The sequence below is a fragment of the Phoxinus phoxinus genome, assembly GCF_949152265.1.
Source record: "Phoxinus phoxinus genome assembly, chromosome: 19".
Lineage (NCBI taxonomy): Eukaryota > Metazoa > Chordata > Actinopteri > Cypriniformes > Leuciscidae > Phoxinus > Phoxinus phoxinus.
This window is the reverse complement of record NC_136894.1, coordinates 23,012,527-23,024,923: the sequence shown is the minus strand read 5'-3', so window position 1 is coordinate 23,024,923 and position 12,397 is coordinate 23,012,527. Positions and strand designations below refer to the sequence as shown.

Sequence of the window (12,397 nt, the reverse complement as noted above, 5' to 3'; positions counted from 1 at the left end):
TAAAGTTTTTTACAGGTACCTTCATGTATAGTAATCTAAATAAGTTATAGTCAAAATAGTCTTTATTATATGCATGTATATACAGTAGACTATATAAGGAAATAATGTATATATTATATTTGATGTTAAATGTTTTACTTTGTTCTTTCCTAGTATCCTAGTAAGAAAAGTAAAGTCATTAAATAAGCAAGGTATTCACCTTGGTTTATTCCTCCTAAAGTCTTGCAATAGCATGCATTTGGGGCGGGACAATCAGTTTTAAGCGACCAATGGCAATCAAGGGGAGTGTTTAAGAAACATGAAATATTATATAAAAACAATAATTAATTTTGCATTTCCTTTTGGTTGCGCTAATGGCACATAATTAAAATTTAGCCCAACTAAAAAAAAATGTACATAAATAAATAGATGTAATAATGTCTCCATCTTTTTAGTCATGCATTTCTTCATGGTTCATCTGAAATGTCCTTGTTTACAATAAACGTACATAAAAGGAGCACATACAACTTGAGTCTAAATATATTTCAGTGTGACGTTGTCAGATGGCCAATGACTTACACATACATTACATTATCCATCAAAATCCCCCCCAATAAGTGTATTATACATATTTATATACAGTGGGACGTAAACTAAGTTAACTCTCATTGAATATTCTTGAAACAACTGAAACTGCAGAGTTCAGCAGTTTCAGCATTTTCCCCCCAGGGGTCAGGAGAGGAAGAAGGCCACTCATTAATCACAATGGCAATCCCTAAAGATGTTTTAGGATCAATGTGTATTCAATTTACCCTGCATCACATATGGAATACACTGCGATTTTAATAAAGAATCATGACTTTAGCAAATAATGCAACCATGCAACTTCATTTCAGTTTCCAGGGAACTGTTTGGCAAGTGAATGAGATGGGAAGATGAATTTGACTGTATTGACCATGACTTTTTTTTATTTTAATAAAGATTAAGTGAAACTTTCAAAGTGCTGTCGCTGCAGTTTGTGTAGTCGTGTTACGCACTCAGAGATAATGCTGTGTGTAGCTGTTGTGGGTTTATCAAGCCTGACTAAAAGTCTCCTTACTAAAGTCACAGTTCTCCGGATAGAGAAGCTTCTTATCAGGGAACAGCTCGTCTGTCGGTGTCAAATCGTCTATCTCGGTTGAAAAGTGCCCAGTGCTTCCCACCGTTGACGTTTCCTTGGCAACACTGTAGGTTAGTGCCACACTATAGGCTGGCTTGTTCACCAGAGCGGTGCGTCCGCAGCGGCAGAGCCTTCTGAAGGCAGCGCGGAACTTTTGAGACATAGCGTTGTAGATGAGAGGGTTAATGGCGCTGTTGAGGTAAACACATGTGCGGCAGAACAGCAGAAACCAGGTGTCCAGGTAGGCTTCTTGCAGGAAAGAGTTCACCACCACCAGAGTGCGGTACGGCATCCAAAGCACTGCGAACAGAATAACCACCACTGCCAGCATTTTTGTAACCTTTAATGAAGAAATCACAATAAACATGTTAGAAAATGTATTGCAATTCAGTGTAATATGCAATGTTTGTTATGACGTGTGTGTGTGTGTGTGTGTGTGTGTGTGTGTGTGTATGTGTGTGTGTGTATACAGGTTTATATTACATTGTGGGGACCCACAAGTAAAAGCTGAGATCACTATACACATTGTCCCCACGAGGGAACTAAATTCTAAAAAAAAAAATGCAAAAATGCAGAAAGTTTTCTGTGAATTGGTTAGGTATGCGTGGGGTAGGATTTAGGTTAGGGAATAGAAAATACAGTTTGTACAGCATAAAAATCATTACGGCTATGGAGAGTCCACACAAATATAGTTAACCAGACGTGTGTGTGTGTGTGTGTGTGTGTGTGTGTGTGTGTGTGTGTGTCAGTGTGTGTGTGTGTGTGTGTGTGTGTGTGTGTGTGTGTATGTGTGTGTGTGCATCTGCCTATATATCTGTCAGTCTGTCAGGGTAGATAGGTAGTTAGACAGACAGACATACATACATACATACATACAGATAGATAGATAGATAGATAGATAGATAGATAGATAGATAGATAGATAGATAGATAGATAGATAGATGTTCTGTACACTATAATTTCATTCATCCAACCTGGAAAGAGACATAAAAATACTTTGGCTTGCATAACAAATACAATGCATAAATTTACTGTATGTTCTAATAAATGTTTGTTTAAATTCATTAATTTCATGAAGAACCAAAACAAGTTTTGTTTTGCACTATGATTTGGATACATTTAGAGCCTTTTGTTGTTTCCAAATATTAAACTTTTGAACCTTAAAGGAGATCCTCTCACCTGTCTTCTGGATGCTGCGGTTGTGCTGGAGCAGCGGCTGGAATTCTTCATTTTGTTCTTTTTGGCTTTGGAGAAGTTGTCATGCCCGTTCTTGTCCGACGGGAGAGGATTAAGAAACAAGATTCTCGCAATGAGGCCGTACAGGACAGTGGCAAGAGTGAGCGGCAGGACAAAAAAGATGCCAAAGTCGACAAAATATATGGGTAGATAAAGGTTTCTGGACACTTTGTAAGCGCACTTTATTATAGTCACATCCTTGTAGGGAACATGTTGGATATCGGACAGGTAAAACCACATTACGCAGTAAAGAGACGTGAAAACCCAAACTCCAAAAATGATCTTCTTCGCGCGCGAGAGCGTGCATAAAAACTGCGCTTTGATTGGGTGACATATAGCGATGTATCGCTCTATAGTGAAGGCTGTTATGGAGCACGAGGATGCGTTGATTCCTAGATACTGGAAGTATGTGATGCACAGGCATCCCGCGTGCCCAAAAATCCACGAACCGAGCAAACTGTCCGCTATGCTCGGCAGACCGGCTGCGATCAACACCATCAGGTCTGCGACCGCCAAGCTAACCAGATAGCCATTTGTCGGGGTCCGCATATGTTTGGTTGTGAGGACCACCAGGATGACCATCACGTTTCCAACTATCCCGAAAGCGCATATGAGGAAAACCACGAGGACGCTGATCACTTTGTATTCGACACTGCGGTCCGTCCAAGTTTCCAGAGTCTCGTTGAATATTGTAAAGTTCTCCATTCTCAAAAAATCTCCCAGGTTCTTTAAAGATCAGATTAAAACTTTTTTTAATTCCGTTGAGTTGACATAAATGCGGTTCATCCCTCTTAGAACTTTGCTTTCTTGATTTGCCTGTTCAGTTTTTGTTAATCAGGGGGGAAAAAAGAGAGAAAAAACTAATTTACATCCATTTAAAATGTTTAATCATAGCGTAAGCCACATTGTTTTATTCTCCGGTCTTTATTCTCTTCTAAATGTTGTGGAATAGACTATAGATGTGCTCTCCACTGTTGCAGTGTATCAGATGATGGATCTCCTGTGTCTGGTGCTGAATTTAGTGTCGCCTTTGGCTGCGTGATCAGAAAAAGGGGCGTTTTACGCACACACACAATTCAGTCATGGCATACATTTTTTAGTCTTTTAAACTATCTTAAGACTCATTGGTTAATTTTTATGATTTATATTATTATACTATGTCATTGAAATGCGACACAACATTGATTTAAGAATATGAAAGATTTCAATTAAATCATCTACCGATGGATCAATTCCGGTCTCATTCATGTTCATTTTTTGTGACTTGATTTATGATACCATGCTTATTACACAACTGTATTGGGTATAGACCTACGAAGTGTGAATCTTATAAAGACTTTTTAAAAATAATTTACCCTAAGAAAACCATTTTCATGTTTTTATTTTTACTTAATTTTTACAAGCTTTTTAAGTAGAAGACGCATTTTTCTCAGTTTCCAAAACTCATGTGTCTTTTAAAAAGCATGTTTGCAAACATCCCAACTAATTCCTTTCTTCCCTCTAAATGCATACAATGTAAAAACAAAAACATTATTTCCTTTTAAAGGACTCTTAAAAATAAAGTTTCTGTATTGGCATCTATGGTTCCACGAAGAACCTTTAACATCAATGTGGTGGAGGGGAATGAACAACCTTGATTATGTGCCTAAAACACATGTCATCACAATAAATTACAATAGTTTGACAATGTACTCTTACACTGTTACATTAACGATTAACCTCTGTGACCTGATAAGTAGAATTTTGGATAAATGGTGGAGTAAATGCATACTGTAATAGTCATATGCCCCGCCACATCACATTGCCTTTGACATTTGATCTATTTCATGAACAAAAACTAGACCTGGAAGAAGGGGTGTTGCTAGTGGGGGGAAAGGTACCGAGTACATGGGTCCAGAGCTATAGGGGCCCCTGCGATTATCAAGAGGGAACTTTAAAATCAAGTAAATTGTTATACAGTTGTGGTCAGAATTATTGGCACCCCTGGTAAATTTGATCAAAGATGGCTGTAAAAAAAAAATATGCATTGTTTATTCTTTTGATATTTCATTAAAGCTACACTGTGTATTTTTTTAAGTTGATTCTTAGCAAAAAAAAAAACTTTGTTCTTTCAAAATTATATGTGCTCATTAATGTATAATTACTTCAACTAATCAAGTATTCTCGTAAGCGTAGAATCTGCCATTTATAATACAAACGAGCGAGTCGTTTGAATGGTGGAAGCCATGTTGCGCCTCCATTTTGAAGATACATTAGCCAAAGAGGGACATACCTGGAAATCCGAGCTTCGCCTTTCACGTTTTTACACTCAGTGGCACCGTGACGAATGCGAGGGGGAGATTACCATAGACCGTATATAAAAAGGACACAGCGACCCCTAGATTTCAACGGAGAAAAGTGAAGTCAATTAGAAGCACTCACTTCCTGATAGCTGAGCGTATACTGCGCAGGCTCAAACTGAGCTTGACGATGTAGATGTGACATGAGCAACCTGTCTGACAGCTGTCAGTCTTCTAGTAGCTGTGCCGAGAGAAATCTGAATCCTTCCCTTCCGAATCTCATAGAGACTGAGAGTGTGAGTATTAGCTGTCCATGAGCTAGCAGCAGATCAACTTTATCACTCTCTATGGGCTTCTCCCTTGACTTTATGCCTCCACGTCCCCCCGATTTCTTGCCAGCTTCTCCGCCTGTCTATACGGTAATTTCTGGACTGTGCGACAGAGAGTCGAGTGGTTATGACGCAATCGTTAGCCTATTTTTACAAAAACTGCTTCTACGGGGCCATGACGTAAGAAACAAGGTAATGGAGCCTTTTATGCATTGTCGTGTTTCTTTAGAAATAAATAATGGACAAATGGAGTCTTTAAACGCCTCAATTGTAAAGTTATTCGCTGTCAAAGTGACGCCAAAATGAATGGGAGTCAATGGAATGCTAACAGCAGGTGATGGCTTGCTAGCCAATGGCGGCCCCCGGGGAAGCTTCGGTTTCCGGCTGATGGATTACCCCCTTGGAGATTACTCGTGACTGCCGGCAGATTTTAAATAATACGGCCACCGTAGGAGTTAAAACGCCCTGGGAATGGGAGTGGCTAGAAAGTAATATTCAGTAACATACAATTTCACAGCTAGATGGGAGAAAATCCTACACAATGTAGCTATAAAAAAAACTTTTCATTGAAGTAAAATAATTGAAAGTGTGGGGGGGGGGGGTAATATTATGACATAAATGTTTTTCTTCAAAACATGTTGGCCACAATTATTGGCACCCTAGAATTTTTTACGGGTAAAATATCTCAGAAGTATATTCCAAAATTTACATTAGAGAGATTAGTTGAGTCTTGGGGTCAGAAAGCCTAAAAATAAAAACAGGACTGGGTTTTCGGGATAGAATTAGCAAATACATATAGCCACAATGTGTTCATGCTAGCATTCAGTGATTTCCCAAAAATTCTTATTTTCTAAAATAAACAAACAACATAAGAAATAATTGGTACGTTAAGATTGACCTTCCCAGTCACAATATCATCCAATATACAGAAAAGAAAATGCATGGGTAACACTTTACAATAAGGTTCATTAGTTAACAATAGTTAAATACCATAACATGAACTAAGAATGAACAATACTTCTCCAGCATTTATTAATCTTAGTTCATATTCATTTCAACATTTACTAATACGTTATTAAAATCAAAGGTTATTTGTTAACATTAGTTAATGCACTGTGAACTAACACGAACAAACAATGAACAGCTGTGTTTTTATTATGATTAACAAAGATTAATAAATAGGAACAAATTGCTCGTTGTTAGTTCATGTTACTAGTAAATAAAATTAGTAAATAAGTTAGTAAATAATGTTAACAAATTAACCTTATTGTAAAGTGTTACCAGAAAATTAGACCACGTATTTTTGTCTTCAAATATCCTTCAGAAAATTCAGATGATGCTGTATCATGTTGAAAAATGTGTCTTGTGGAATTTTCCCAGTTTTTCAGAGGATGAAATGTGTGTAACAGGACTGAGTGAAAACCTAGCTGGGGACACGACTAAAATGTATTTAATCTAAAATAGCATTGACTTATTTTGAATTATTTCCAGGGTAATGTGAGGGCAAGTCTACATGACAAATGTGTCAAATAAAGTATAAATTCAGAGGTTGTGCATTATGTTATTTTATACTTTCTGCATTGTTGTTTTGGTCCCGCATTGCATCATCTCCCAGAGAACAAATAGTTACATAAAACAACATTAGCTTATGTAACATGTCGTGACATGCCTGTGACAATAATTTTTTTTCTTTTTACTTATTTATTTTTTACTCAGTAACATTTGGCAGCTATTTTAACAGCCGTGTAAGATTTCTTTAATTCCTTGAAAGAGTAATTGACTCATGTGGGACCGCACAGTTGCTCCATTTTGAACATGAGAAAAGCTCTCCTCCTCACCAACTGTGGTTATGGCATACAGACAGAAGAGACCTTATCGTGCCAAGCCACTTCAGCATTTATTTAGGGGGCTGTTTCCAAGGGAAACAGAAAGAGGAGTTCACAACCTAATTAGCGGGTGGAGTGGCACCACTGGGACAATGCCACGGTTATATCAAAATTGATTGATCCAGATTTTTAGATCTTTAATTTAAAACAAGAACACCTTCAAATGCGTGACATTATTAAATGATCTTTACCATCATACTGACAAATAATATGCTGTTTAAAACTACTCTAGAATGCGTGAAATGAAGACTACGTACTTAAAATGCAAATGATGTTTAGTGGCTGGCAAAGCAGCCTTATGCATGTGGACATTTGTCTCCACTTTTGCGCTTTGCTGCCACCTTGTGTCGAAGGAAGGAACTGCACATGATGAGACTGACATCCACTGTAAATGCTTTCAACTTTCTTGTGTGATGTTGCACAAAGTCACTCCAAATTGAGTTATTCTCTATATCAGTAAACATTGTTTCTGAACTCTCTCAAACTCCTCGTCGTTTGATAATTCCCATCCAAGGCATATGCAAAAAAGGGGCGATGCCTGGTTGAGTTGTGCTAGCCTAGACTAGTAGTGTGTTGAAACGGTAAGGAGCGAGTTGACCAATAACAACAGATAGTCCAGCGACCAATCAGAGCACATTGTGCTTTTCAGAAGGAGGGGCTTCACAGAGACAGGAACTAAACAGGGCGTTACTGACAGACTGGGAAGAGAGGTGCTGCAACAATGTAAATATGAATATAATGTTTTTTTGAACATTAAAGTATGAAAACCTATTCTAGTAGACCCTAAAAACAAAATCAAGACTCTGAAAAGGGGTATAATAGGTCCCCTTTAAGCATATGCAAAGTAGATGCAGGCCAACTTAAAACTTTATATTCGTTTTTTTTTAAATAGCCTTAAAAAAAAAACAATATATATTGCCATGGTAAGACTCAACATCTAATGCATTTATTTTAGATTTCTTCTGAACATCACCCAGCATTCCAAATAAATAGGATACACATAGCTGTACTTTGACGTTTCTGTCTTGTTCATTCATTAGTTTGGCCATTTCAGATTGCTGTGTGAAGTTTTAGCTCAAAATACCCCACAGATATTTTTATATAGCATGTTAAAGTTGTCACTTTTTGAGGGTTAGCAGAAACGCATCGTTTTTGTGTCTGTTCCTTTAAATGCAAATGAGCTGCGGCTCCCTGCACAGAGGGCGGAGCTTCAAGAGCTCGTGTCTTTTTACCTCACACACACATGCACTAGACATTTCAAAAACGTTTAGCCTTTTATGTTCAAACCGAAGTCACGATGGAGAGACTTAAGGCGAGACACTACAGGTGAATAGGGTACAATTTTTAAATAATAGATATCACCATGAAACTTCCTCAGTTGATTACTTACACAAGTTCATAAAAAAAATGTATTACAAGTTTTTGAAATTTGTATGTTTAATTATGCAAATTAGGTATTATCTCATTAAATATGCACACTTTTGCATATATTTTCGGTAGATAGATCTGGACATATGATAAAGCCAGGTGCAAAATTCTTTTTTCATTTTGTTTACACACAAGATGAAAAAAGATGTTCAGAGGGATTTCAGAATATATGCTTTCATTACCTAGGAAATCAAAATATACTGTCCATAGCCTTAAAAAATCAATTTTCGCCATATTTTTTGGATTAAAATGTCCCATAAATCAGGCCAGGAATGATTTATTAACAAATCCCTCTGAACATATCTTCAGAATACTGCTAAGTGTATAACTGGAAAATTTGGTGTACATGGGTGCTACATAGGCTGAGATGTTTCTACTGGAGGATGACAAAAAACCCATTTTGAGAAAAAGGCATTTAAAGATTTGTAATGTAAAAAATCATACTTTTTTAGTAGAAACAACTATTTACTGACACAATATCTTATCAAATAATTAGCAACAACAATACAAACCACCTTAATCACATCAAAACTTATAAACACAGCATTTATGGCCTTTAACTGAGCAGAAAAACAGTCAAAAACACACATCTGAATGTCAGAGCGCGTCACGTGATGCATCTGAACCAATCACGTTGTCAGAAATTGACATCAGCCAATGAGATTTCGCTTTTAGGGTTAAATGCCCATTTTACTTTCACGATTGGTTGCTGATTAAAAGGAAATGACCATATTTGGATCCGACAGCATTGTACAGAAGAGAGAGAGCTTTTCAGACATGTGCGTGATTAAAGGAAGAACACAGAGATCGCGGAGCAGCGCGTTGATTTAGAACGCCAACTTTTGTTGAATTTCGGAGAAATCTACAGACGCAAATAGACAAAGTGTAGTAAAATAAAGACCTAAATGTGTATTTTGGACTTGTTTTCACCACAAGTCTGAAAGAAGACATGTTATTGAAGACAAATAGCCCAAAATCTCAAAATTGACCAGTAAAAAAAAAAACGATGTTTTTGCCTGCCGTGTCTCGCCTTAAGAAGACGTGACAACATGCAGACAACATTTCTGAATGGTTAGTTGGTGAATTTATGTAGCTTATGTGTAGTTATCTTCTAGTCATTGATTAGCATATTCTGTCTTGATAGTATAAATCACGTTCCCGGGGGAGTGGTTTATGTAAATTCTAGGGTTGGTGATGTCACTAACCCTGGAGGAATGACATGTAGTCCATACCAGCCGTTTGTTGTAGTCCTTAACAAGCAATTTCTTTAAAAGAAAATGTCTCCCTTTGCTTTGAACTGAGCATTATTATTATTATTATTATTAATTAAAGGTGGGGTATGTAATTCTCTTTTTTTGGCCATTTTTTCAAAATCACTTAAAATCCTATTCCTAACCCACTTACAGCCACTGAGTTAGAAGCACTGAAATAAAAATTAAGCAATATAATCATCTACATTTACATTTACATTTATTCATTTAGCAGACGCTTTTATCCAAAGCGACTTACAAATGAGAAACAATAGAAGCAATTAAACTAGCAGTAGGACAACAGTATGTAAGTGCTATAACCCTTCACAGTACAAAAAGTTTTTTTTTTTTTTTTTTTTTGTAGAACAGAAAAGAAAGTGTTAGTGTTAGTAGTACTGGATCAAGTGCTCAAGTGCTGCCGAAAAAGATACGTCTTCAGCAGTTTCTTAAAGATGGCTACAGACTCAGCAGCTCTGGCTGAGTTAGGCAGACCATTCCACCAGCAGGGAACAGTCATGGTGAAGGTCCGATCATCTGTGGAACGGGCAGGTCTCGGAAAACTCCAGCCAATCATTTCCAAGACCACCTAGAATCATTGGACAGTAAGTGCGTCAATCAATCGATCGTACCATCCCCCCCTCCCCCCATCCATGTCCATGTTCTTTGAATGGGTGGAGTCAAAGGAAAGAAGGTAGGACCATTTGAGTTGTGTATTTTCAAAATCTGCCAGCCGTTTTGCAAATCACATACCCCACCTTTAATTAATTAAAGTTTAAAAAGTTAAATCATATTCAACCACCTCTATTTAATAACTATTTAATGTCTCTACTCATAGCTATAGATTTATATTCAGATTATATTATTATTATTATTATATTCAGATCTGAATTAATTTGATCAATATCCTTGCTTGCCTTATTTGACCCTGAGTGCCTGTTTCTTTAAGTGGTTTGATAGTTCTCGGATCTATTGCTGAATCGGCAGTCAAAGCTTTCATGTAAATGTGCGCACTAAAACAGACACTCACGCATATTGGCCAGGGGACTGGATTATAGTGGACCTGAGTTATGTCTACTACGTTCAGCCAACACGATCTCACGGCAATTCGTACATAGCCTATTTAACAAGGTGCACTCTAAAAAATGCTGGGTTGTTTCAACCCAATTTTGGGTCAAATATGGACAAACCCCAAACATTGGGTTAAAAATGTAATAAAAAAATGTAACCCAACGTCTCGGTTTGTCCATATTTGACCCACAATTGGGTTGAAACAACCCAGCATTTTTAGAGTGTGTTTAATTTTTTTTAAACGCTTTTTAAAAAATCGTAGTAAAGTCATACGAGTCATCAGGAAGGATTGCGCCACACTTAATGACTACTTTGTTTTAAAAATCAATGACTTGAAAAAACCCGTCATTCTTGCTGTACAAAATATTAATTTAACATAAAATCTCATGATAATATACTTAGAAGGGAGATAGGCTTATTCAAAATTCATAACCTCATTTTTACACTGCTGCTTCACATAGCTGAATATTTACTGTTCCTATAATTCAGCAGCTGTCAGATGGGTTGTAAAGCAGGCCCAAGTGTTTAAAGTGGGTCTTGGAGTTAAAGGCTCTTTTAAGAGCCATTTGCAGGAGAAATAGTAAAGCCAAAAGCAGAGACCCACCAGTGTCATGACTCAAGGCCAGACATTAACAACATTCGCTGCTTCAACCCTTTTCCTCTCGAGGAAAGCCCTGAGGGCTTGTAAAGTAAAATAAGAACTGTTCTGTTGCCTCATAATAAAACCTTTGCACACCAAGTTAAAGTAAAAATGCATTTGATGATTTATATAGCTTGTTGTTCTTCTAGCTCAAGTAAAAGTTTACTGAACTGTTAACACATGATGAACAAATGCCCAGCTTGAGCATGAGTTGACGAATTCACTATATGCATTTATACATACTCAACAAAAGTACTTCCTAAAAACATTAGAAACAGGGTGAATTCAGGTAAAGTGGGCCACTTTTTGTTGATTTTTTTCTTTTATTTTCTTCAATCCTTTTGTTAACTTTAAGGTCCAGTTAATAATATATTTGAATTCAGTCCATGGTTATTTGCAAGGTATATAGCAATAAACATATTGAGATAATGCACTCCAGACTAATTTATTTTCAAGATTTTTATTTATATTTAAAAAAAAGATATTTACAACTACAGTATAAAAAAAACATGGTTTAGTAATAGATTTATCAGACAAACATATTCAACAACATATTTAACAACCCCAAAAATACATAGCCTAGGATATGAGTAAAATTCATTAGTTCACTCAATGCATAAATTCAAAACTTTGAAATTACATTTGATGAAACCTGAATATCAGAATATTCAGATATCAGAATATTGATGAAAATGAACTCTACAATGTATTAAAAATGTGACACATGCAACAACAAATAGGCTAACAAAACACATAACATTTTAAATGTAATTGTGAATGCTGTAAAACTTTAAATTAACTTTATGTCCATATTTTAAAGCTTTACTCAGCATCTAAATTTTGCTCCTCTTATCCTTTCTTCATTCCACAGATGCTTGCCTTTCTTTCTGCTAACTCTTTCATTTCTTCCATCTCTGACTTGAATTTCCTGACTGCACTTTTTTCTAAATAAGTCAATTATAAAATAACTTGTGAATTTCAGTTTATTTAATAAATTTGAGTATTACTGAAAGTTAAAGGTCACCCACTTTACCTGAATCCCACTGGACCACTTTATCTAACATTCAGCCAAAGTGGGCCAGCATAATTAAACGCCTTACAAGAAAACTAACATAAAAATTATATATATATATTCTTTGTGT

The 12,397-nt window shown here is 36.5% G+C and overlaps 1 protein-coding gene across 1 annotated transcript; it reads right to left on the bottom strand.

Annotated features, from left to right (window-relative positions):
• Positions 1 to 1,052: 1,052 nt before the first annotated feature.
• Positions 1,053 to 3,080, bottom strand: trhrb (thyrotropin-releasing hormone receptor b; the record flags this gene model as incomplete). The annotated part of the gene is made up of 2 exons (XM_079592017.1): positions 1,053 to 1,478; positions 2,319 to 3,080. The coding sequence occupies 2 exons, from the start codon at positions 3,078 to 3,080 to the stop codon at positions 1,053 to 1,055; spliced, it is 1,188 nt and encodes a 395-aa protein (XP_079448143.1).
• Between the last annotated feature and the right edge of the window lie 9,317 nt (positions 3,081 to 12,397).